Below are 26360 nucleotides of genomic sequence, written 5' to 3'. Positions count from 1 at the left end.
CAGAATGGGCATGACCTGCGCCTTCCACAGGAGAAAATTGGCGCAGAAGAGATGTGCAGTGATGACACTCGCTCGTTTGAGCATGCGTAGTTCTCTCGCTTACATATTCCCCTGACAGTTCGTGAATTCTAACAAAACCTGCAAGACGTATAGCTTCCCTCCCCTGACAGTTCGTGAATTCTAACAAAAACCCGTAAAAAGTCTAAAAAGAACCTGCAAGACGTATAGCTACAGAGATACAAAAACCTTTTGTACGATTCCTTCTGTCATGCTCTCTGATATCTACAGGAATAAAACGCATTGATGGAGGAATAACCGTGAGCCTAATCGAATGGTACAATAGGGTCAATGGCTCTCACTGCTTGGGATGCCACAGGAATAAAATGCATCCGTCTCAAGCATGCACCCTGCGAGTGGCAGACATGAGGAGCATCGTGCACAATCCGGATTCCCGTTTGGCGCTCATAATAGCAGCCATGACGACTACTAAGCACTAAGCAGTAAGCACATATGCCTTTTGTTTCCTAATTTTGATCAACAGTTTTATAGTTGCGTGTACTATTCTAAGTCGTAACGTTACTGGTTGTAATTCAGTGCAAGGCGTAGTGCGGCGGCAGTGCAGATTGCTTTGCCGATTTAAGCATTCTCAAAGAGAAATAAAGAGAGCGGCTCATGAGATAGCTACCTAGCTAATAGGTTAGGTCTCTTTGTTGATTTATAGGATTTCTCAAATGCGGGAATAGAAAAAACACATAGATAGAGTAACATGTCATCCTCAATACTATGGGATTGTAGCCAACCAATCTGTGGTTGGATGGTTAGGCGGATAGTGGTATCCCCAGCCCATCAGAGTTTAAGACGTTCCTACTAAGGCGTCTGTGACGACTTCGTCAATCTCAAGATGATGTGCCAGCAGAGGTGATTATAAAGGTAGGGTGTATGTGTGTTCATAGGGATGAGTGTATGTGTGTATATATGAGCGTATACATCTGTATTGTGTGAAAAAAAATACTACGAACTGTATAGACATTTGATTATGCGCAGGATAAACGTAGTAATCTTCATACAAAGTCGAGGTGGATGGAAATTTTTCTATGAAATCTCTTATAAAGCAAATCAGAGGAAAGATTACTATGAATTATAATCCTGCGAAACAAACAACCCATGTAAGGATTTCTTTCAAAATCCTATGAATCAAAGAGACCTAAAAGTTCTTCCAATAGATTAATTTTATAAACCTAGCCATGCATGAATCATGATGGCCTTCCCAAACAAGCCTTAATACTTCCCATGCTTGAGACATAATCATTGTTTCCATATTGACATGAATGGAAAAATAAGCAGAGAATGCCCTGATCCTCGGGAGTGGAGGGGGCAGTGGGCGGCGAGGAAGAAAAGACAAGATCAGGAGGGAGAAGAATGAACGATAGCGGTAGAGTGCGGAGGTTGCGCTGCGCACTACGGCTATCCTTGGTGAAATGATGCTGATGCTGACTGTGAATCCCTTTCTTACTTTCTGTTCGATGCCAAAGTTCTGCAAATCAGAATATGTTCCGCATACATGCATGCAACTGCAACCTCGAGCCCACATATAGGCACCCAGAAACGGCACCGAAACACATCGCGCGCTTGTGAGTGTTGTGACTTGTGAGTTGTGACACGCGAACAGAGCGTGGCGGAGGAGATGATCGGATGGGGCGACGTGTACAAGGTGGTGGCCGCCATGGCGCCGCTCTACTTCGCCCTGGGCCTCGGCTACGGCTCGGTGCGGTGGTGGAAGCTCTTCACGCCGGACCAGTGCGACGCCGTGAACCGCCTCGTGGCCTACTTCGCGGTGCCCTTCTTCGCCTTCGACTTCGCCGCGCGCATGGACCCCTACAAGCTCAACTACCGCGTCCTCGCCGCCGACGCGCTCTCCAAGCTCGCCGTCGCGCTTGTGCTCGCCGCCTGGGCCGCCACATCCACGCGCTGCTCCCGCGGTGGCGCCAAGCGCGGTGGGGGCGGCGGGGAGCTGGCCTCCTCGTGGTGCATCACCGGCTTCTCGCTGGCGACGCTGAACAACACGCTCGTGGTGGGCGTGCCGCTGCTGGACGCCATGTACGGCGGGTGGGCGCGCGACCTCGTCGTGCAGATATCGGTGGTGCAGATCATCGTTTACTTCCCGCTGCTGCTGCTGGCGTTCGAGGTCAGGCGTGCGTGCGGTGGTGGCGCAGGGAAGCCTGACGCGGCGGCCGTTTCAGCGAGCGAGGACGACGTGGAGGACGGCGGCGCGGAGGGGAGGAGGCGGCGCCAGCCGGTATGGCCGTTGGTCAGAGCGGTGTGGCTCAAGGTGGCACGGAATCCCAACGTTTACGCGGGCGTCCTCGGGGTCGCCTGGTCTTGCGTCACAAACAGGTACGATCCGTATTTCTCTGCATGCACGGACCACACTTAGCTACGTGCAACTTTTTCTCTGGGAGGACGTGATGTTGTTACGCACGAGTCGAACGTCAAGACGGTCTCGATAGTGTGGCAGGATCACATCCTCGTTTTGGTGCTTTCTGTTTTTTAGAACAAAGTACAGACACAGGCGATCATGTGCGTACACTCGTCTCTGTGAACGCACACGCACACCCTATCCCTATGAGCACCTCAGAGAGATTGAGACTGAGCCGGCATGTCATCTTGAGATTGATAAAGTCACCACAGGCGCTTCTTAGTTGAGGGAACGTCTTCTTCCACTAAACGCGTATCGCCTGAAATACTAAAATAAATCCAAGATAATGCGAGAAGCAGGACTTGAACCCTGATGGGCTGGGATACCGCTATCCACGGTCCACCTAATCATCTAACCACATGTTGGTTCGCATCATCGTTTTGGTGCTGGAATATATGCAAAGACTCGTACGACATGACGGAAAAATGTGATTGGGATGTGTCATGGAAAAAAGAACACTTATTGGTTGGGTTAAGGATAGCTAACCACTCTTGCAGTTATATCAAATTTTGATAGATTTCTTTTGTCATGTCTTTTTTCTGAAAAAGGATATATGGGTCAAATAAACCACTACAAATACCACTGAAAAATTGTACATCAAAGTCCATGAGGGTTGACTGCCCCTATCCCCCGAACAGGCAGACGGCGCATGCCTCATGCCGCTCCATCATCGGAGCCAACCTGTGTTTTCGATCACGGACGTGAAGTTATCAAGGCCACATCTTGCCAGACCAGCGTCGTGGAGAAGAAATCGTTACCGCTGAAAGAGCCACGGATACAAGAGTCAAACCTCCATTGTTTCTCACAAGCCTCGCAAGCACCGGAGGCCATAGCGATGTGGTGGAGGCGAACCCGAAAAACCAAACGACAAAGGGAAATAGTTGTAGCCGCACCAACAAGCCCTTCAAACTATAATCTGATCGACCAGAATGGCCGAGCCGAAAATACGTCATCGAGTCATCGGCACAGTCATAGACGACCCGTTGTGATGGGGAGACTCGAGGGAACCTTATACACCCGCTTGGCGTCAACGTGCCGCCGAAGAAGGGAGGGAAAACATAACACGCAAGAAAGTCAAGAAGGAATGATAAAAAAATAGAGACTTGCAAAAAAAGTCTTGTAAATGAAGGACTTTAAATCATAGGATGACAGTAGAAATTCCCAAGGAATGCATCCCTTTGAAATCAGTTCCATGGAAAATCAAATATGAATCCAAACCTTATTTATTCCAAAATTGATCCTATTTTGATGTCTCGAGGCCAATTTTAGTTTTTGTCCCGAATCCAATGCAAAATAGTTTTCACCCTTTACTTTCAATGTTGGCCGTATTTGGTTCTGTGACCATCAAAGTCATATGAGGCAATCATACACATTGTAGCCCCGTCAAGACACAAAATAAGACAAGTTCGAAAATGGTGAGAAATTTTCAGGAGGATTTGAAGGGGAGAAATGAAAAATAAATAAAACTGATGACAAAATCAAAGTAAAGGTAAAAAGGTAAAAAAATAGAAAACAAAATATGTAAAAGCTTAAAAGTATTTACTTACAATTTGGGAATTGTTAATGTTAAAAACCTAAAGGTTCACAAATTTATGTTGGAAGTCAATTAATTCAAGAAATATCTCAAATAATTTAACACACATGAACTCACAAATGCATCACTTAAAAAATAATATGTTCTAATACTGTCGGATGTGAGTTTTTCTATGAAGAGAACGGTAAATGTTGTAGCAAGAGCGGTAAACTGAAAAGTTGTAGGCCTACAATTAAACTGTGAACGATCGATTCACAGCACAACAATATAATCCCAACATATAATAATAACGCAGAGTTGCATCAAAGTTAATGGAACATGTACCAACTGTCCCTTCTAAAGTGTTAAGCAAGCTTAGGTGGTTCACACTAAGAAATAACTGAGGCAGAACAAATACCCCTTGTTAGTGGGACAGACGAATAAAGAAGAGACTGTGTGCTCAACAATCTATAATTAGATCAACTTGCAGGCAAATCAGATTGATTCTTGTTGCATCCGGTGCACTTTGCATTCATACCACTGCTGCAGACAAAGTAGCACATAGACCTGTCCGGACGCCGGCACACTGGCACCTGGCATCCTTCTGAACGTACTAATACTCTTGATCGGCCGTTCCTCAGTTAAGTAGTTCCGTGCATATACAGGTGGCACATCGTGACGCCGAGCATCATCGAAGGCTCGGTGCTGATCATGTCCAGGACCGGGGTCGGACTCGCCATGTTCAGCATGGGTAAGCTAGCTAGAACTCACGAAATTGCCGGGAGGCGTGTGTCCGTCTGTCGATGTATGAGTTGGTTGGTTGCATGCAGGCCTGTTCATGGCGCTGCAGGAGAAGATCATCGTCTGCGGGGCCGGCCTGACCGCGCTGGGCATGGCGCTGCGGTTCGTCGCCGGCCCGGCGGCCACCGCGGCCGGAGCCGTCGCCCTGGGGCTCCGCGGCGACGTCCTGCGCCTCGCCATCATACAGGTCACACCCTACAATCTACAACAAGTTCTATTTCTAAATGATGTATGCACTACATACATCGACTGACACGCATGTTGTTCGCCGTGTCAACGCTCTTGCTTCACCTGGCGATTCGATGGATGTACCGGCAGGCTGCGCTCCCCCAGTCCATCACCACGTTCGTGTTCGCCAAGGAGTACGGCCTGCACGCCGATGTGCTCAGCACCGCGTAAGTACTAGTATATTATAACTACGTCTGCTTGGTTAGTTAAGCTTGATTTCTGAACGCGTAGTACGTTTTGTCTGAAACTGTGCTGAATCTTGCAGGGTTATATTCGGAACGCTGGCGTCGTTGCCCGTGTTGATCGTGTACTACATCGTTCTGGGCTTCGTTGGATAGTTAGTTCGGCCTTATATATAAGTTCTATATTTCTCCCTAACCCTAGGGACTGACTAACCGATGAGTAAACTGCATGTACTTGGTTGTAGTAAGTTGTAACGGGCTCTTCTGCAAACAATGATCACTGCAACTAACACCCTCTGAATTGCGCACATAGGCCCCTCGTTAATAAATGGAGCTCCATATGTACCTGTTTATTCTCATTGATAAACTTATCGTAGGGGCGGAGAACTTGTGGGATGCGTGAGTGTCAGGCTCATTACTGAATCTACAGTTATTATCTTTAATTAGCTGTATTAGTTCCAGCACACTCTGAAGATGCTTCGATCGAGATAAAACGGCCTGAATGAAGCTAGTGAACCGGTACACGGGCCACTACAGAGATGACGTGAGCGATATCCGATCTCCATCCAACGGCCTACATTTAATCACCTAGCTGGCGCATTCTATTGTTTCTGATCATGTCACATTGAGCTTTCTCTTTTCCACCTTTTACTTCTTCGGTGTAATGTCTCCTTATAAAACCTAGGAGTCCTACCGGAGAGGGCATCAAATTGTAATCGGTTGTAAACCCTAGCCGCCATTGTAATTGTTGGCCTCTACTTTTCCCTTTGATAATATAAACCCTAGCTAGATTCCCCTCCGAATTCGGGGCTAGCTACTGAAATTAGTGAGCGAGTGACCATGATCCTGACGGTGAGTTGTCTCGGGCGTGTTTGGTTCATGTCCGACTCTCGTGCGTGTTTGGTTCATGTCCAGTCACAGGTGTCCGAAATCGGATGCCGAGATCGCTACCGCGCCAGGTAGTACCGCCGAGAAGCAAACTAAATAGGGCTCCATCTCGCATCTCGGCTCTTCAATCACCACAAAAGTGTGGTAGCAGAGCAAGACCCACATCCAGCAAGTGTTGTCCATTGATTCGATTACAGATTTATGGCCGAAACAAATTAGAGCTTGCAAAATTCTATCAACCAATGACCTTTATCCTTCTGTGGATCCCGTTGCCAAAAGAGTGTGGACGACATTGGGTGCCGATGTTGGTTTCCTTTTCTTCCCAGTTTCTATGCATCTTCTTATTTCTCCTTCGGGATCCGTACTTTTTTGTTTTTTGTTTTTTTTATAATTTTGCTTTTCAAGTTTTTTATATGCTATGTATCTTTATAAACATGAACTTATCCATCTAAAAAAACATGGACTTTCTAGTAATGCACAATGAACATTATTGCATGGACCATAAACATTTTTAATAGCGATTAATATTTTAAAATAAGCAAAAAATGTAACACCCAATTATTTTTTTATAATATATGTTAAGTTTTTTTAAATACATGATGAAAATTAAGAAATACATGCGATATTTTTCAATACTTAATGGATATTTTTAGAACATGTGATGATTTTTTTTAAATATGTGATGATTTTGTTAGAAAGTATGCAGAAAATATTTTAAAATATGTGATAAATAATTTTCAAACACGTGGTGAATATTTTTCTAAAGTGCGACAAATTTTTTTTTTAAAATACAGTGTGGACATGTTATATGCACAGTCGTATTTTTTTCTCTAATATTTTTTTATTTTTAGTTTTTTAACTATTTTATCTTTTTACTATATAAACAATTTTTTTAGGATGTCTATAAATAAAATTAAATAATGCAAGGAAAACACAAAATATGTAAATGGGCGAGCCTACCGTGACACTGTCTATCCCACACGTAGGACGCGGAATAGGAGGTCTCCGCTAGCATTGGGTCGCTGCGTCCATGCGCGCGAGAAGCATCCGACCGGTCGCAATCGTCTTGTCCCTCTAGCCGCGTCGCCATTGCCGCCGCCCTGCCATCCAATCCGAGGCATCGACCCCTGCCATCATGGCGGTGGGCCGGCGCCCCGTCTTTGCCTCGGCATCGGCGCGTCGCCTCGCCTTCGGCTCAGGAGCCCTTTGCGTTCTTTCGTGCACTGCATGAGGCATGAGCTCGATCGTGCTACACTGCTACGTGCGCCTCTTCCTCCTTCTAAAAAAGCAGCTAGGGGTTCTGCCTCTCGCCGACTCCGACGCAGGCCCGCCTCATCTCCGGTGGCCCTAGGGCCATGGAGGCGCGGTGGATCCTGCCAAGGGCCGGCGGGAGGGCTTCGTTTTTAGTCGTTTCTTTCAATTTTGTTAGGGTTTGTGTTCTGCTCAGAAAGACGAAACGGCGGCGGCTTTCCGAAGATGGAATAAAGGTCTCCCCGCCTAGCCCCCGTTCCAGTGGTGCATCTAGCATCGTTGGTGGGCGTGTGGAGGTGTGTCTCCGGCGGATCTATCTTTGGTGGATTTGCTCGGATCTCGTTGGTGTTCGTCTACGTTCGTGTGTCTTCGGATTGGATCCTTCTGATCTATGTTATTCTTCATCTACGGCGATTGTTGTTCTGGTGCGCTGGTCTTATGGGGCCTTAGCACGACGACTTCCCGACTGTCTACTATAACAAGTTGTGCCTGACTCTGACGATGGAGGGGCGATGACGGCGGCGCGCCTTCGGCTCGCTTCAGTGCTTGTAGTCGTCGCTAGGTGGTCTACGAATCTGGATGTAATTTTTATTATTTTTTATATTCATTGTACTGCCATGATGGAAGATGAATAGATCGAAAGATTTCCCGAAAAAAAATGATTGATGAACACGTGTTCGGCCACATTTGCTTACTTACTTTGGGTCCGTCCAAACATGATGATTTGTGCCAGCACGTTTTGCGCGCGTCTCAAGACTAGCTAGCACTAGCAGTAGTGGCGGTTTTCGTCTCTACCACTCCGGCTGGACCGATCGCCATCTCTCGCTCCATTGCCGTGCTCGCAAGATCGCATCACACGCATGCGGTCTTTCTTTCTTTCTTTCTTGTATGCATGCATTTCCTTTGTGCGCAATTTATCAGATGATCGATCGTGTTTCGTGTACGTACGAACCTGCTTTGATGATGTACCGCACAAATTGGTTGCAACTGCATCGATGCGGACGGGCCTAAATGAGGCGGTAGCTGTTCCTTCCATGCTAGCCACCCTGATGACGTTTTAAGATGGGCTGCGCTGGCGATCATCACTATGTTCCTTTTCTGAGACGCGTCTCACTCACGAGGACAGGTGGATGGGCACCGTCCATCTGTCCCGTACGGTGGGCATGCTCATATTGTCGATCGACCTCTCCAATCGCATCAGCAGTAGTCTAACCCACCAGAGAATATCCACTTATCTCTGAAGAAAACCTGCAAAAGTTAGGGTACAGATATTCAGCTAGTACTATATTTATTTATATTAGTTAGAAAAAAACTACTGCATCTATCTAGAAGTTTAGATGTCTTACCGCCGCGCTAGATCGTTTGTTGTTATGCAAGTGATGAAAACCTAATTAATCCTAACACAATCAGAGATGAATCTCTCTCAGACAATCTACCATTCAGCAGGTGATCGACCAAATTGACTTTCTTTACCAGTCTTAACTACCGACTCTCTTCAGCAACCCTACCAACAAATTAATTTGAAGTACGAATGCAGTTGTGTATATCTCTTTTTTAACGGTCATTTCATCTATGCTACTACTATGTCTATCAATGTTTTTAAGAGTGCCTTGGCTTCTGCATCATATGATATACACAACAAGTCTATGCCGACTGATTTGTTGAATGCATTGGTTTCCAATCGTGGATCTTTCTTCGACAATAATGGCAGTAGTTCAGCCATCCAATAGGCAATCAATGAACATGACCATGTTAAGAAATCGAGGAAATTGACTCTATATATCAGTTTTAACCATCAATCTCTCTTTGCTAATTATGTTAGGTTTATTCCCTCAAAAAAATTATGTTAGGTTTACTAAAATTTGATAAATAAACAAAACAAAAATAAAACAAATGAAATTGTCATAACGCAGCCTCAACAAACAGGAAACTTCAGTATTTCCACTTCCCGCTTTTTTGTCACCAACCTTCTACTGACAAGCGCCAGATGGCTGACGTTTTGATGTGCCTTGATTAGATGGCTGATGCCTGAAATTTACTCATGTAACCTCACCGGTGCAAAAATAGAAAAAAATGTATGTGGGCCATTGGATCTCCGATGGATGGCCCAAATTGATCACGCGGGAGGGGTTCTATCCATTTCAAAAAAAAAAATATCACTAACTGCTATATACAAAAAGGAGTTCCACACTAGCTCCCGCATGCAATCTTGACCATCATCCATTAGAGATCCAACAGCCCACGGGGGAGGGCGTTTTGGCTCCCGAGTGCATTTGCTCTCGCATGAACAGGGAAAAAGTAGTAATTTTTTTAAACAAAATCTGATTTTTTTTTTGTAGATGTTCTTGTTAGTGTCACAAGCATGCTTGACAATTTTCATGCGAAAAGAAGTAACAATTGGTGTTCAATTTGTTCTTTTATGCAGGCCAATATGCTTAACCTTTTTACCTAAAAAATTGCAGGTAGCATTTGGATGTGACTATGAACACATCCATTTTTTGTTCGGATTTTTTTTTTACATTTTAAAAATCATTTTCCGCGCTTAGGAGCACGTGCACCCGGTAGCCCGCGGCCCATGTTTTTTCTCTATTTTTCTATCTTTTATTTTTGCAACCTAAGCTTGTCTACTAGTTCTGGCTTTGCAAAGCGTATGCATGTAACACATTCATAACTACTCCATCTGTTCGCTTTTACTCTTGGTATAAGATGTTTCTAAAGTCAAACTTCATGAAGTTTGACCAACCTTGTAAAAAAATACCAACACTCACAATATGAAATCAGTATATTAGATACATTATGAAACCAATTTCATATTGTATATATTTCAGTATTGTAGATGTTGATAATTTTTAATATAAATTTGATCAAACTTTAAAATTTGACTTAAGACAAATCTTATACGCAAAGTAAAAGTAAAAAAGAAAACTAAGGAGTATATGCATGGGCATGGCGTGCACACACGTCACAAAACAGGATCGGCTCCTCTACCGTGCCCGCTTGCCGTGCCTTCTTTACGACGCCAACGAAGCAGTAATCTAGCCCAGGGAACTGCTAAAAGCCCATATCAACAGCCCAGCGGCTCTCCTGATTGCCTGATGCATCTGATTAACATCATTAGTCTTCTCAAAAACCGCTCAAAAAAATTAGTCTTCTCAAAAAAATAATTAACAGCATTAGTCCATGGCTGCATGTTCTCATGACTTTTTGGATGTGGCTAAATTTCGGCCTATTTAAATTTGGTTAAGTATATAAGTCATCTGTTCTCTACATGTTGTTTCTCAACGTTTTGTCTTCTTCTGGATTTATAGTTTGTAATACATGAATATATTTGCTAAATTTTCAAAATAAAAATATGTAAATGTAGGAAATGGTACTGTTGCCCGCTCGAAGGTAAATACAAATATACTTGAAAAAATACAAATATATTTTAACAAAATATAAATATGTTGCTTCGAGCGGGCAATGGTACAAATATGGGTTTTCTCATTTTTGTATTTTATTTCACCCCTATTTTTTTAGCAAAGTAAAAAATATTAGAGAAACCGAGGGAGACTAAAAAATATTAGAGAGACCAGGCGAGGGTGGCCGCGGCCGTGGCGTCGATCCTGGCTTCCAGCGCGTGCCGGCGCTGCTTCCTCTTGGCCGACTGGACGGCGCGCCGCGGGCCTTGCCTCCTTTGCCGGCGGAGGCAAGGCCGGCGGCGGCGTCCAGGGTCAGCTCGCCGTCGTCCATGGCAAGCGCGTGAGTGGGCGGGAGGTTTTTGCGAGAGTGGGGAGGAATGGTGGCGCTGTGCCACCACTAGCGGGGCAGAGGAAGGAGAACAGCGGGCGTCGCGCGCGTCAGTCCTGTGTCCGCGCTGACGCAAATGTGGCCCAAACTAGGACCCGGAATGGGTCGCGGGCGGACAAAAAATGGACGCGTGTCCGTTTGGGTCGCCGCGTTGGGCCGAGTTTTGTGTCCACGCTAACCCAAAGGGACACAAGGTGACGAAATGGATCACCCGATTGGAATTGCTCTTATGAGCACCTACGAGAGACCGGTGAACATACAGTTACTGTTGCATGCAGCCGACGAACATGCAATCGTAGTTAAGCATGACCGGTGGCATGCGCTTGTTATTGTGTGCGATCGTTTGACATGCAACTGTAGTGACGTGTGGTTTAGGGTTGAAAAAACACCAAAAACATGCAGGCCTGAGCCGGCTGCAGATCGATTGGTTGGTTGACATAGACAGGTGTCAGCCAGGAGTATCTCTTTCAGAGTGAATATGCACTTGGTTTTCCCGCAAAAAAAAAAGAAAGAAAAAGAATATGCACTTGGTTTAGCCGCCAGCCCGTATGCGACCATATCGGATTGACCGTATCCATCAGGACTGAATTTAGCATATCTCAGCCGTCGATCTATTTTCAGTCAATTCATGTGCCGACCGGGCTGTATGCTTCAAGCTAGCTTGCTTGCTTGTCTGCAATAGGTTAATTGACAGCTTGTCAGAGACTCAGAGTAAATACGCTAGCGAGAGATACGTCCAAATTAACTGCATTTTAACTCTGTATATGTACTTGGTCCAGAGGCAGCAGTGTCAGATCGAGATTTATTTATTGCCCTTGACCTGAAATAAATGGAGCTATGCATTAATCCAACTTGCAGCACTGTGGCTGCTACGGGCGATCGACAATTTCGATCTGTAGCTAGTGTGACCAGTCCACGGAAATATGGGCATCTACAGTAGCTAGTGATGCATGGAACCGTTCAATATTTCGCTTCTTTTCTCTTTCCTTTATGTTCTCTGTCGCCGCTGACTTATGCTAAGAACCTAATTAAACTCGGGATGGACATGTACATTGATGTGTGCTGTTGTATGTGCAACGAAGGAAGTATAGTGCATATGAGGAAGTACATCCTAGCACATTTGCAAACAAGCCAACTTGTAAAGAAAAAGGGTGTGGTGGAAAAAGAAGAAAACCAGTTTTTACTGTAGTTGTAGAAAGAAGCATGGAAAAAATTGAAGTTTTTGTAAAGAAAAACTGTAGGGAAAATATAACATGTCACTCTTCTCACATTGCAGGGCCTACGGTGATGGTGTGGCATCAGGTTGAAAGCTCTGGATTCGACAGCTGTCAGGCCAATGATAGGGCATTTGTGGGCGTCTTTTCCCTCTTTGGAACAAAGAGGCATCACCAATCACCGAAGAGTATTTTCCTCATCATTGGGCCGTGTTCATTCAGAGTGAGAGCGGTGGTGGCGTTTGTTGGCAAGGTTGTAATTTTTTTTCCTGAGATTAGGTGGGTCGAGTGAATGGGTCTATGCGAAAACTTTGTGATCCAAGGGAGTAGATGCCGGTGAAGACCACGTTCTTAGGCCTCGTTCCATTCTTGAAGACGTTTTCAAAGACCTCGATCTCAATCGCTTCAGGTGGTGGTCTTTTTGTTTCGACGTCGTTTTTTCTGTCATTCTATTCTTATTCTATGTGGTTTTCGACCTAGTTTCCCTTATAAATCAGCATATTATGTATTTTATATTTTTGTTTTGATGAAATCGCGAGAACGCATGCCTTGCATCATCAATGAATACATAAATCATGTCCATTATAGTAAAGAAACCTCATCGCAGGGGCATGGGGCTCCTACGGTTCATTAAGAAGAAGAATAAGGAGAGAGATGGCTCGGTTTATAAGGACAACCGGACCCAAAAACCTAACATCCTTGGTTACTCAGGAACAACCGAATGAAAACCCCCCCAAAAGGCACTAGAGCTTTGGGATATCGACAAGACAAATGCAACATCAAAGGACATCGCCAGAGCCAGACGCTATAGCGCCAAGGCCCAAAGCAGTTAGACATGCCTCAAGTGCAACCAAATTGACCACCACTCGCCGAAGAGAAACTATCCATATCGAATGACTCTTCTGTCTCAATCTGTAAGCATGATGTGCTAACATTATCATGTGAAAATCATCCTGAAAGGTCCATCTTCGACTTCCCCGCAATGCTGGAAAAGTGCTCAATGCCTCGATCACTTGCGGTGAGAGCGGCTTTTTGTACATGTATGCTTTCATCTTTTGCTCAACGCCCCCCCCCCCCCCCCCGCTTTGATAACCTCTGACAACTCACCAAAAGCCTCCAACAACCTATGCTCCACACGCTTGGACGTCCGGATGTTGCATGCCTTGTTCTTCTTTTCCATACACCCGCTTCGTCAACCCGTCATCCTTCTTGCCGTGCAAACGCGTTGGGGTCCCAAACAGAGGGTGTGGGAGTGCACAAGTAACCTTCCCGAGAACATCCTCCGGATATAATGGTAGTGCTTTAGCCTACGCCACCTCCACAACAACACTGCTCACCTCAACCAAAACGCCAGACTTGTCGAAGGCCCCCATCATTCGCCCCGCGTAGAAACCAAGCGTCTCCTCTGAATCAGACGTGCAAGGGACTGCACATTGAAAGAAGAGGAGGATCCACCGAGGACGGGATGAACAGAACTTAGCCTAACACATTGGATAAACGGATTCCTCACCCCATCGACAAGACAACATGGGTCAACCACACATCATCTCCCCAAGCAGTGCAAACTACAAGACAGTTGACGGTAGGCAATACCCGAGGAGAATCTGCCAATGCTTCATCAAGCATAGGATCACTGTGCCGCGGATCGATGCCTACTGGCCTAGCCGAGAGCATAGCAACAAGGATATCCTGGTCGAGAACGTGAGGGTAGATGCAGCAGCCCGTAGGACGAGCTAAGTGATCTCCAAGGGGCGGCGCCAAGAGAGCCTCGGCGTACAAACATGGCCTAGAAGCAAGGCCGACTAGGACGCCACCGCCAAGCCCAACACTAGCCAACGACCGGAGGGAGGCGCTGACGAGGATAGCTTCAACGGAGGGGCCCGGGCATTGTATGGCGAGATGGAAATCCTTGTAGGAGCACCATACCTTAGCGGTTCCTAGTAGTCCATGGTGGAATGCTTGCGAATGAGACAACAGAAACACCGTCCGCCCATCCATCTGAGGTAGGCGGCGCGGTCAGTCAGACTAACCACCGGATGTGGCTTTGATGACGTAACCCCCTGCTCCTAGCAGCATCCGTGCATCCCCTACTCCCTTGCACGTCAACGCATCCTCCACGGTTTGCGTCAGCTGACGAATCCCCTCCTCCAGTCGCCATAGCGTCGTCCCGGACTACCATCGAATTTAGGTGAGGACGCGGAGGGGAGGGCGAAGCAGCATCAACATCTTCGTTTGGACTAGCCCGCACGCTGCAGGTACATAGCGGCATGCCAGCAACGACCCAAGCAACATGGCAATGGCTAGTAGCACGCATCGTGGCAGCGGGCTCCCGGACCACCAGGGATTTGAGGCAAGGGGCCGATGCAAAAAGGGCAAAGGCAGGCGAGGAAGCCGAGTCGGTGGACGAGGAGGGTGGGAGCGAGTCGGCCACCATCTCGGAGGACGAGGTTAGCCTCGGGCGCGACAACAACGACACATTTGGATCGGATTGCCTTGACCCCGATGTTTGCACCTGGTAGGGGCGTGCGACGGCGTGAGAGAATTGGATGCAAGAGAGGCGAGGAGGGCATGAACGGGGGCGGAGGGAGGGCAAGGGGCGGCGATGTACGTGAGCGGGCGTTGCGAGAGCGGTGTAGTACTATAGTAAAACTTTCACCATGGAGAAACAATGGAAATCTTTAGTTTGGTACTTAAAAAAATGGGTAAATCCCACATTGAGAAATGGAAAACTTTCTCCACGAGTAAATCCCACATTGAAAAATGACACTGGCAACCAGGATGGCACAACGGGAGGAGCCCACCCACTGCGTCCATTATTATTACTTAACACCGATCGACGACTCGCATTCGCATCGAACGTGTGTAGCCATTACTCAAGTGCGGAAGCACGTGCCTGCGCTACGCAAGAGCTCGTGGAGATCTGGCTCACGCGCTCACCGCGATCCGTCCGTCCGTCCATCACAAGGGCCATAAATTATTTTTTGATGACAACGGTTCCCAAGGACCAAGATTGACGCAAACCATTGTAAATATGTACCGCGCGTCACGGTGCAGGCAGGAAAAAGAAGACACCGCGATTGATTTCCTTTCATTTCCCACCCGGCGCGCCAGTCCACGAGTCCACGGGTCGCCCCGCCCCGCCCCCCTCCCTCCGGCTCGGGCCCGGTCCCTCTTTCCCCGTCGTCACCGCGCCGTCCCCTCCTCGTTCCTATCGCCCGGCCCATCTCCACCGCTCCACCGCATCGCTACCGCCCACCGCCCCCGCGCCATACCGACCCTCACCCCTCGCCCCTCCATTTAAACCCCACCCGTCGGCGGCCGAATCTCGGACCGCCCCCGCGACCGACCCCCCCATGCTGCGCTGCCACATCCCGCCGCAATGCGGCCCGGCCCCGCTCGGCCGCCGCGGCCTGCCCCGGGCGTCGGCGGCGGTGCGCTGCGCCGCGCGGGCCCCGTCGCGGGGGACCGTGGCGGCGGCGGCGCAGGTCGCGGCGGCGGTGGCCACGGCCGAGGGGCGCGAGGGGGTGGAGCGGCCCGGCCTGGCGGAGCGGCTGCGGATGGGGAGCCTCCTCGAGGACGGCCTCTCCTACAAGGAGAGCTTCATCGTGCGCTGCTACGAGGTCGGCATCAACAAGACCGCCACCGTCGAGACCATCGCCAACCTCCTCCAGGTACGAGCGCCAATTCGCCACTTCTATCTCCATCTCTCGGCCCGGGAGGAGATCCGGGAAGGAAGCTCGATTCGTGCCGGCCTCTCTGCTGGATTGCGAAATGAGATGCCATCGCCCACCCCCTTGGGGGACTGAAGAGCTGGGGATTCGGATCTGAATTTTCGTAGCTTCAGACTTGCGGCAGATTCAGAGCTCCTGCTGCTGTGCCGCGATTATAATTTGGCAAGGGGAGTTCCTAGTTAGTACTACCATTATGTTCAAACATGTGCTGGGTGCCCTTTGCCCAAGCTGAGAGCTCGAGCTTGAACAAGTTAGCTATCCTAGCGCCCGTGATATCACCCACAGAATTGCGCCTCACGCTCGAAACTAGTGTGACTTTTCCTTTGTCCATGGTTAACTAATGCCTGGGCTCTTTTAAGTCCTGTGCTCAAAGATCTGATAGGGAACACCAGTGCTATTGTGGTTCGACTCACTTCAAATAATTCTGCGTGCTGGAAGAATTTCAGTGGGGCTGTTATTACCGAATCTCGTGGATTTGCTTGCTTTGGCATATAATCAACTAATCTCCGTTCTCAAAATAAATAAATCAAGTAACATTTCATTATAAGTACGCTAAGCGATGTAACGTCCTGGATGATCCATCTGTCATGGCATAATGGTGGGGCTTGTCGATAACGGTCTTATTATTTTCTCTTTTATGGCCTATTTGTGATAAGCTTTCTTGTAACTGCAGGAGGTAGGGTGTAATCATGCACAAAGCGTTGGGTTCTCCACCGACGGTTTTGCCACGACTACAACAATGAGAGAACTTGGACTCATTTGGGTCACAAATAGGATGCACATTGAGATCTACAAATACCCTGCTTGGTAAATTTGCAAGATAAAGATAATATTTGTTCCCGCGGTTCTCCTTGAAGCATGATTTAGTCCTGACTGGGGTAATTCTGCTACGTATAGGGGTGATGTTGTTGAGATTGAAACATGGTGCCAAGCTGATGGAAAGATCGGTACTCGGCGTGATTGGATCCTTAAGGACTTAGCTAATGGTGAAGTTATTGGAAGAGCTACCAGGTACATACTGCTCAAGTGTGAAGCTTAAGCTTTTTTGTTCCGTTAGTGATACTCATCATGTTTGTTCACAGTTAGAACCACTTCTATGTATAATGGAAGAAGAAAAAAAGGACAAGTAATTGTTTTGCACCTGTTTTATAACTAACTATATGTCTTGCCTTTTTTAACTTCATCTCCACCTTGTTATCTGCACCTTTTCTTCTCCATGCAAATCTAGCAAAGTAAGTTTCTAAGACAGTCATCAGACTTTCAGCAACTAAAATTAAAGTATGTCAATAATCAAAATATGTACTTCTCCATGCAAATCTGGCAAAGTAAGTTTCTAAGACAGTAATCAGACTTTCCAATTGTTCATGCAGTATACTTTATTTGATGTGGTATGCTGTACTTATTTGCTGCTTGTGGAATTAATAGCAGCCCTAATGATCCATGCTTAAGAAGGAGGATCGGTTAGGGACTTTGTTTAGATGTTCAACATATGTTTGCATAACTGAAGTTTAATAGTTTAGTACAGAGCTAGATCTCTCACTGTGCTCAGCACAAGTAATGAAGTCGTATCACTTGTTTTTCCAGCAAGTGGGTCATGATGAACCAAAATACACGCAGACTTCAAAGAGTCAGTGACGAAGTCAGGGATGAGGTGTTTATCCACTGTCCAAAGAGTCCAAGGTAAATCGGTACTCATAGTTTCCTCTTCTTTAGGCTTGAACCGAGATAATATCGCCTCTTTTATAATTCAAATGTGCTCCACTGCACACTCTTATGGTCTTATGTGATTCAATGGATAAACATTCTTGAATAACTTGAAAATTGCTATAATATTTTTCCCCATTGTAGTCAGTCACAAATAACAAATTACCATTGTGCAGATTAGCATTCCCTGAGGAAAATAATGGCAGTCTGAAGAAGATTCCTGTTCTAACAGATCCTGCACAGCACTCGAGGCTCGGTCTAGTGGTTAGTTTTTCTCCCCTTTATGGATGGTTGTTATGACCTGCACTTGAGCAACTGTAATGCTGACATGCCTTAATTTCTGAATTGCAGCCTAGAAGAGCTGATCTGGACATGAACCAACATGTCAATAATGTCACTTACATTGGTTGGGTCCTCGAAGTGAGTTTTCCAGCAGCCATTTTTGTAATCATCAGTTCACCGTTCCTCCTTTTGCCTGAGTTATCCTGTTTTCAAACTTTCTTTATTGAGATAGATATCTTGAGTAGTTCACTACACTTATTTGGTTATTCCTTAATACTCCCTCTGTAAACAATCACTCGCTGGAAACATGTATAAATGTATCCTTGTTGATTTGTGATAGTTTCTGATATCTCTTTCCATTTTCCTCTCAAACCACAGAGCATACCTCAAGATATTATTGATACCCACGAGTTGCAAACAATCACTCTTGACTACAGAAGAGAATGCCAGCATGATGACATAGTCGATTCTCTCACCTATATAGAGGAAGGGGATGAGATAAATTCTAATGGATCTCTGTTTTCAGCGCCGCACCCAGAAGAGCAGCGCCAGTTCTTGCACTGCTTGAGATTTGCTGGGGCTGGGGATGAGATCAACCGTGGTCGCACCGTGTGGAGGAAACTAGCTAGATAGAAAGTGATATGTATTTGCTCATATGTATTGTGCTGTTCCATTTGTTTTACCGTTTTGCTCTTTGCGACCGGCGCCGCATCACGAGAGAATCAACTGTACCCGGAATTTTGTGATTACGTTTGTGACCTGTGTAACAATCAATGCCAATCTGTGGCAAATGTTGGACCTCAGAGCTGGTGTTCATCCATTTTGGACTATGCAATATATGTATGTATACAAGACTGCAAGAGGTCCATCGACATGCTGGTCCATTCCATGTTTGCAAGTTCGCAGAAGTGTATCATTACATCAAGGGTCATGGCCATTGCCTATTGCTGATGCGTTCTGTTCGATTGTCTTTGGGATAATACAGAGTTTGGTGTCTATACATATGTTTTCGTGCGACTCGGTCGATCCATATGTTTTCGCTAAATCCTCCATGTCGTAAGATATAGGTTCAAAACATAGAGACTGACAAAAAAGATTGAAGTGAAAAAACAGTAGCATAGTCGTAAGATATAGGTTCAAAACATAGAGACTGACAAAAAAGATTGAAGTGAAATAACAGTAGCAGAGTGTGCTACTGCCAACAAATTCGTGCGAAATGGGCAAGACATTTTCACCAATCACATGCTTTCAGGGTAACTTCAGTTCCATGAAACCCCCGTAATCACAGCTACTGGGCCACTCAGCGATAAGTTGTCAACCTTGAGATGCTGAAGCCTCTCCAATTGACCACACATCAGAAGCAGGACTCTTCCAGCCTGTGGTTCGTTTTAGGCCTCTGTTTACAGTCGTTTGCTGGAGCAATCAGCCTTTCTTTTTTCTGGCGCCGTGTAGCCGGAAACTGCTAGGTGAGCTTGTTGGGCGCCTAACTGTTTTCTTTTCTTTCTTTCTGTTTTTTCAAGTCCCAAGAGATCATACATACACAGACTAAGTATAATGTATTTGTAAGCCCTGTGGAAAATGAACAAATTAACTGCACAAAAAAAGGAATCAATTTTTAATCTCCCCCAATTTTAAGGATTGGGCCCCGCGTCGCCCCCCGCTCGGGCGACTCGGGTGGCACCCCAACCCTAGCCGCCGCCAGGGCCTAAATCATCTTCCACCCTTCCTTCCGCCGCCGCTGAAGGATGCCGCCGGCCTGCGCTCGGAGGCCGACGGCGGTGGCGGGGGTCCTTCCTCTCTCCGGCGTCTCAGGGGTGGTGGGGCCCCAACGCGCGTGGAGTTGTGGCCGATCTAGAAGCGGCGGCGATGGCTTCGACGACGGCGGCGGTGGTTGGCCCTGCCTCGGGCCACGGGCAGCTGCCTGCGGCGGCCGGCCTAGATCAGGCGCCGGCGCGATGCGGTCTGCGGCGGCGCGTCATCGGGCTTTAGATCGGCGACGGCGTCGAGGGCCTGGTGGACTGCTCGGCGGCACCTCTGGCAGATCTGTTCTGGCCGGGGTAGCCAGCGCTGATGGTCATCTTCTTCGTCGGAGGTGGCCGGCCAGAAGCTGGGTGGTTGGATCTCGAGATCCATCATCTAGTCCCGGCTGCGAGTTGGGGAGACATGGTTGCCGGTGAAAACCGAGCCGACGGCAGGCGATGGCGGTGTTCTATGTCGTTACCTTGATGAAGGCATCGTCGTGTAACTACTGTTGACCCACTCGTGCTACTCCTGGGGAAACCCTAGGACATGGTGTTTCAGATCGGACGATGGCGGCACTGCGGTGTCGTTTCTCTCTTGGGAGCATCGTTTGTGGAGCAGCTCTGGAAGTCAGAGGCAGGAGGTGGAGTGGTTTCGTCTTGCACGGAGCTTCGGTGGAGATGTCAAGTCATGCCTAACCGACAGGTGCTACGCTTTGTCATGCCTGGTCGGCAGGTGCTACGCACGACAGATCTTCCAAAGACTTCAAGCTGTGTCGGCTGGTGGTACTTGGCGGCATGGTGCTGAGGTGTATCGGTGGCGACCGCGACATGCTCAACTGTTCGCGCGCAGGGAGGTGGTGCCGTTGGGCGCCGTGGTGGCGTCGACGACAGCTAGATCGAGCAAAGTTGATGCGCCAGTACAACTCTGAAGATGGAGCGGTGGCAGTTGGTGGCGGCGGCCTCTGAGAGCGCGCCGGACCGGTGTGTGCCCCAGACCTGGCAAGTGGCTAGGTTGGGGCCTCAGATCTTAGATGTTAGGCTTGACTGCGAGGTCTGTGGTATTAGGCCCGGACTATCAGCATCCTTCATCATCTGGATATGAGTAGCGATAGATGTTGCCTAGACGGTGGCTTCAGACTTACTGTTGTATTTCTTTGTAAGATCTTTTGTGAATAATTAATAAAGTGGCTGCATGCATCGCCCAGATGCAGAGGCCGGGGGTCTTCCTCCTTTTTTTAAAAAAATTGTTGCAATTCTAGGCACTAGTAATTCTTGTTATTTTTTCTTTTCTTTGCGAAGAACATAAACCAGCATGTTCAAAATGTGCATGCCACAATTTATTCAGCATTTTAAAATTTTTACAGTGTGCTTTTATCATTGGTTTTCTCTTCTTGTTCACGGGAGACTGTTGAATCTGTAACTTTGGCCTCTTGGCCTTGTTAATATAAGGTAGAAATCTCTACCTTGGTCACAATTTCTTTTTGACAACACTTGCTCTACTAACTGACAGAACAAGTGATATCAGAAAAGAAGCTATTGCTCCTCAGATGCTAAAGCCTTTTATTCCTCTAGTATCGCACAAAACAAGTGTGACAATAAGCACTCACCCAATTTGCGAATTAGTAACATAGCAAAGAAAATATACCGACGACCAACCCAAAAATCCAGATTATTCTTCTTAACAGCAGACAGTGCCAAAAGTGCACAAGTAAAGCCTACCCACGAAGGTGTACAAGCTTACAATGAGCTGAAGATACAGACAAGTTGAAATCTCCGAGGTGACAGGCTTACAACAAGAGCTGATGACACAAACAAAGATAAATCTCCATTTTTATTTTTTGGACACGAACCTGGCAGTGACCTGATCAACCTCAGGGCAGCAAAACTTATCAGCCAAGCTGACCAGCGAAACGAACTCTAATGTTATTGTGCCTCTGGAGATTGAACTCATGATAAACCTCTCCGGGTGATTCTTGAGCAGCTCCAACAGCCTGTGCCATGGCCTCTCTGCTGTTCTGGTTGATGATCCATCCTCTGGTGCCAGGTACTGTTGGGCATTGCCATAGGGCCATATCGCAGTGAACTTTCCAGTAAGCTGCAAAACAATCAGGAATTAGTTTGCATGCCTTACTAATTCACAACTAGCGATAACTCAGAAGTGTAACTGTACTATGTGGAGCAAACAGATTATCACGATGTTGTAGGCTGTGACAGCGTACTGTTAAGGTAGAGTGGTAAGTAAGATATCTAACAAATTAATAGGAAATTAACTGATAAAAAATGGGGTCATGAGGTATCATGCAACTTGTACCATGTTGAAGGGATCCTACAACGCAAGCAAGTCTCGAATTTACAAATTAATTTATGCAGAAATAATTGATATTCAATGATAGCAAGTGGAAGGTTGTAGACTTCGGTTCAAAAACATTCCAAAAGGTTGCGAGCTATGTCATGATCTGTGAATTAAATCTTACAAATTAATGCACACTACCGTAAAAGAGAAATCAAGTAATCAGCACATTCCATAAGGTTGACGATGTTGAATGGGGGAAAGTGAGTTTGGAGTGGGTTGTCCACAATTCTATGCGCATGAGACAATAAGGCTAATGATTTTAAAATAATTGCAAGCTCAAGGTTTATTGACGGATCTTTTCCTCTAAAAAACTGAAAAGGCTATTGAAGGTTAATGTGATTCTTAACAACATCACATATTAATTTTACCACCAAAGTCACCTTGGGAAACACAGTTCCTTAGTGAACTGAAATATGGATGCAAACTAACACAAATGTTACAAGATACTTTTTTGGTCTTTCCATGGTATAACATGTTAAGTTTACCCTGTTGATATGAACAAATCACATCTTCGGATGGAAACATTGTTATTTTTTATTCAAGGATGCTAATTAAAGGAATAACTCGATAAATCAAAAGCATGTTTTTTATATAAGTTAACATACAAGTATACTAATTGAAATCTAAAACTAATACCAATTGTACAGCCCAACAACTATGCTTTCCCATACTAGCTAGTGTTAATCAAGGCGGTTAGAGTTAATTTTTAGAATTCTAGAACTGAAAAAATGAATAATCTTGCATAACAAACCTCTGCATGGAGTTGTTCCACAGGCATCCATTGTCTACCACTAGCATCACAATGGATTGATACCATTATTGCAACACATGAGGCAAGATGATACTCCAGCATATTGTCTACATCCTTGTCTGCCATTCTAGTTTCTAATTTTTTGGCTGCAGAAATAAAGTGAGAGTAAGGGTACGTAGCTGTACAATGATACTGAGTTCTAGGCTTCTTACTGGCGTAATGTTGTTGCTGACAACAAATGATAGAGGAAAAACCATTGACATTGTATTTATTTTAGGAACTTATCTCAGTACAGCCACAATTTCCAGCAATATGATTCCACATATGTTAGTACACTCCTGATGCAATATATATTGCAAAAGGTGTGGGTTCCACATTTACGATTGCGTATATTATTAGTTCATGATTGGAACTATCTCTACTTTAGTAGCCGAATAGTTGTAACTCACAAATCAGTCTAGGAGAAAGTAGTGATAGTATTAGTACATGTAATATGTTGTCTGTTTTATGTTAGTATATCACAAAGGAAACAATACAGGAGAGAAATGGATATAGCATAAGTACGTAACAATGATAACGTACCACGTTCAACGTTGATAGGCCCGATCTTCAGTTCAGCAGAAGACATCTTGATTGGCACCGTAAACAGTCTTTGTGTTTGTCCGATCTGAATGAGATCCTGGGACTTCAGTTTAACGGGATCATCACCTGGGCGGTGAAGGACCCTCTGAACATAGCATCCATGTTGGCCCAGAACCTCAAGGGCAAACGAGCGGTGTTGAAAATCATAGAAGATGCGTGCATGGCGGCGGGAAACATCCCTATCTCCGCCAACGGAGTTGAGATCTAAGTCTACCTTTCCTTTCTTGGAATTGCGTCCCACGATGATTTCATAAGATTGCATGATGTACTTGAAGTCTTCGCCTTGAAGCTTCGCAAATCCTGCCTCCAGTTGATCACCACGAGCAGATCCCATAGCAGCATTCATGCCTGACATCTCTAGTATTCCTGGTAGTAGAAGAATTGAAAGTGTCACTAATTTTCAGTTTCTTCTATAAAGTAAATGAAGGAGAGCTGGAAAAAATGCACTGAAGCCAGAACAATAGAGATATGATGTGACAGGACAAAATGCGAAACACATTTATTAATTGCAATATAAAGAGAATGGTTCAAATGGAAAATATCTGGTAGTGGGTGGTAGGCAAGATAATCGGTCCTACATTGCATATTTTCGTATCAGGTCCATGCCACAAAAGATACTCCCTCCGTTTCAAAATAGATGACCCAACTTTGTACTAACTTTGGGTCATCTATTTTGGAATGGAGGGAGTAATAAACACATCGGATAAAAGATTGCACATAAAAAAATTCTGGGAGATGATACCAGGTGATATTCTCAATCACTCTAGCAATCTTTGGAAAGAACATAATTTCATTTGCTTGTATATTTTATCAGTTCCATTATTGAAGAATAGAAGATGCATCGATACAATTTGGCCACTACATATTAGACAGCCCTAATACAATCTGACCCCATGTTGGCGTGTTAGATTGTTTGAAGGTAGACTACTTTTTGGCAATAACGAGCATGTCATTGCTCGCTAAAATGGAAAATTATAAATGCTTTAAAATGCGTTTGCAAGCCGGGTCATCTCCCCTACGCCATGAAAAAAAAGAATAGAATTGCTAATTAAAGAATAGAATGCCTAATTTATTTATTTATTTTATCAGCAAGCTATCATTATTATGATGATAAAACTTTAAATAAAATTTGTCTTGAGTCGGCCCAAGTATCGTCAATGTTAAAGTTGCTTCGATGCAATCTGCTATGAATGGTTACTAATAAGTCAAGCATCCATTGTTGGACAAAATAGGCATAGACCAGGTTTATGCGATTTACTTAGAAAATATACCTTGTCAGATACATGATGCCTTATAACAAACTAGTGTTATAAAAATAATATGAATAACCATGACATTATTCTCTCTCACTTTGTGCTAACCATATATAGTAAAGAGGGTACCCATGGGTCACCATATTTGAAACTAATCAGACGAGTCCTACTGATCAAAAACAGTAAAATGAATGCAATGTTACGTCGAGCACTTCCATCCAGATTAAAATATGAAATTAACACACTACTGCTAAGTTGTCAGAAAGGGAAAATTTGCCCAACTGATAATGTGCACTTGCAAGGACGAGCAAACCAAAACATGCAAGCCTTGTTGCTCTCCATAGTTTATGTTATTCTAGTTACTCTAGTCCTCCAGACTTTGAATGACAAGAGAACTATTTCTATTTTGAACCATTCACAAGATCGGATACTTTCATTGCCCATAATTTATCAGATACATACATTTTGAGACCTGAAAACATCATCCTCTTAGATCTAGCAAAGGAAAGGAATAACAATATTCAACCAACAGTGAAAAGATTCAGTTACAAGATCAAAAACTCTTATCATCTATGACGATGCAAAGGAAAAAAAAACAGTTTTCATCCATGATCTATTAGATGCATACATTTTAACACCCGAAGAATACCATCCGCCTAGATATAACAAAGGAAAAGAATAACACACCAAGCAACAGCGGAAGAATTAAAAGGTCTAGAACTCTTATCATCCAGGTTGCAAAAAAACTTTTGTCACTCATGATCTATCAGATGCATACATTTGGACACCCGAAAAACAGCATCTGCTAGGATCTAGCAAAGGGAAGGAATGACACATCAAGCAATAACGATAAGAATTAAAGACCTAAAACTCTTATCAACTACCGTGCAAAAAACAAAATCTTGTCATCCATGATCTATCCGATGCATACATTTTAACACCTGAAAAACAGTATCCGCTTAGATCTAGCAAAGGAAGGAATATCACATCAAGCAACAGCAAAAGGGATCAATTACGAGATCTAAAACTCGTATCGTCTAGGATGCAGAGAACTGTGTCACCCCTGATCTATCAGATGCATACACATCTTAACACCCAGAAAAACACCATCCGCCTAGATCTAGCATAGGAAAAGAATAACACACATCAAGGAACCGCTAGAAAAAATAAGTAAGATCTAAAACTCTAATCGCACTGTCTTGCTTGAAGAAGAATTCTCATCAGCCATGATCTATGCAGATACATCATGATGTATGCCGATACATACATCCCAACATAAGAAAAAAAGTATCATTTATCTTGGATCTAGCAAAGCACATCAAGCAAAAGCGAACAGAAATTAATTACAAGTCCTAAAACTCCAATCAGACTGCATTGCTACAAGGGAATTCTTATGACCCATACATGATCTATGCAGATGCATATATTTCAACACAGGATTCTCTTAGATCTGGCTGCCAAAGCAAACGAAGTAACACATCAAGCAATTGCTAGAAGGATTAATCACGAGATCTGAAACTCTAATCATACAGAAGTGCAGCAAAGGAACTCCTATGACCC

General features: G+C 45.3%; 3 protein-coding genes across 3 annotated transcripts; 2 read left to right on the top strand and 1 right to left on the bottom strand.

Moving 5' to 3' along the window:
• Positions 1-1605: 1605 nt before the first annotated feature.
• On the top strand, positions 1606-5975 carry LOC123125091 (probable auxin efflux carrier component 5b). The gene is made up of 5 exons (XM_044545627.1): positions 1606-2394; positions 4655-4740; positions 4820-4977; positions 5109-5185; positions 5284-5975. Exons 1-5 carry the CDS (start codon positions 1685-1687, stop codon positions 5354-5356), a joined length of 1104 nt encoding a protein of 367 aa, XP_044401562.1. The 5' UTR covers positions 1606-1684; the 3' UTR covers positions 5357-5975.
• A 9608-nt stretch (positions 5976-15583) lies between these two features.
• Positions 15584-18862, top strand: LOC123122051 (oleoyl-acyl carrier protein thioesterase 1, chloroplastic). The gene is made up of 7 exons (XM_044542183.1): positions 15584-16013; positions 16747-16880; positions 16971-17084; positions 17658-17753; positions 17954-18041; positions 18129-18197; positions 18438-18862. Exons 1-7 carry the CDS (start codon positions 15696-15698, stop codon positions 18690-18692), a joined length of 1074 nt encoding a protein of 357 aa, XP_044398118.1. The 5' UTR covers positions 15584-15695; the 3' UTR covers positions 18693-18862.
• Positions 18863-21613: 2751 nt separating this feature from the next.
• Positions 21614-23906, bottom strand: LOC123125090 (forkhead box protein K1). Its single transcript, XM_044545626.1, has 3 exons — positions 23488-23906; positions 22906-23051; positions 21614-21896 (listed from the first exon to the last, which is right to left on the bottom strand). Exons 1-3 carry the CDS (start codon positions 23900-23902, stop codon positions 21633-21635), a joined length of 825 nt encoding a protein of 274 aa, XP_044401561.1. The 5' UTR covers positions 23903-23906; the 3' UTR covers positions 21614-21632.
• Between the last annotated feature and the right edge of the window lie 2454 nt (positions 23907-26360).

This window comes from Triticum aestivum, chromosome 5D (assembly GCF_018294505.1).
Source record: "Triticum aestivum cultivar Chinese Spring chromosome 5D, IWGSC CS RefSeq v2.1, whole genome shotgun sequence".
Lineage (NCBI taxonomy): Eukaryota > Viridiplantae > Streptophyta > Magnoliopsida > Poales > Poaceae > Triticum > Triticum aestivum.
Note: the sequence above shows the minus strand (reverse complement) of the source record. Positions and strands in the feature narration are given on the sequence as shown.

Excerpts from the sequence above, each read along its gene's own strand:
- LOC123122051 (XM_044542183.1), top strand. The coding sequence starts at position 15,696 with ATGCTGCGCTGCCACATCCCGCCGCAATGCGGCCCGGCCCCGCTCGGC. Across the intron at positions 17,754-17,953 it reads CACTGTCCAAAGAGTCCAAG|ATTAGCATTCCCTGAGGAAA; the intron begins GTAAATCGGTAC and ends ACCATTGTGCAG. Across the intron at positions 18,198-18,437 it reads ACATTGGTTGGGTCCTCGAA|AGCATACCTCAAGATATTAT; the intron begins GTGAGTTTTCCA and ends CTCAAACCACAG.
- LOC123125090 (XM_044545626.1), bottom strand. The coding sequence starts at position 23,902 with ATGTCAGGCATGAATGCTGCTATGGGATCTGCTCGTGGTGATCAACTG. Across the intron at positions 23,052-23,487 it reads GCCTATCAACGTTGAACGTG|CCAAAAAATTAGAAACTAGA; the intron begins GTACGTTATCAT and ends TTATTTCTGCAG. Across the intron at positions 21,897-22,905 it reads TGGAACAACTCCATGCAGAG|CTTACTGGAAAGTTCACTGC; the intron begins GTTTGTTATGCA and ends ATTGTTTTGCAG.
- LOC123125091 (XM_044545627.1), top strand. The coding sequence starts at position 1,685 with ATGATCGGATGGGGCGACGTGTACAAGGTGGTGGCCGCCATGGCGCCG. Across the intron at positions 2,395-4,654 it reads TGGTCTTGCGTCACAAACAG|GTGGCACATCGTGACGCCGA; the intron begins GTACGATCCGTA and ends GTGCATATACAG. Across the intron at positions 4,978-5,108 it reads TGCGCCTCGCCATCATACAG|GCTGCGCTCCCCCAGTCCAT; the intron begins GTCACACCCTAC and ends ATGTACCGGCAG.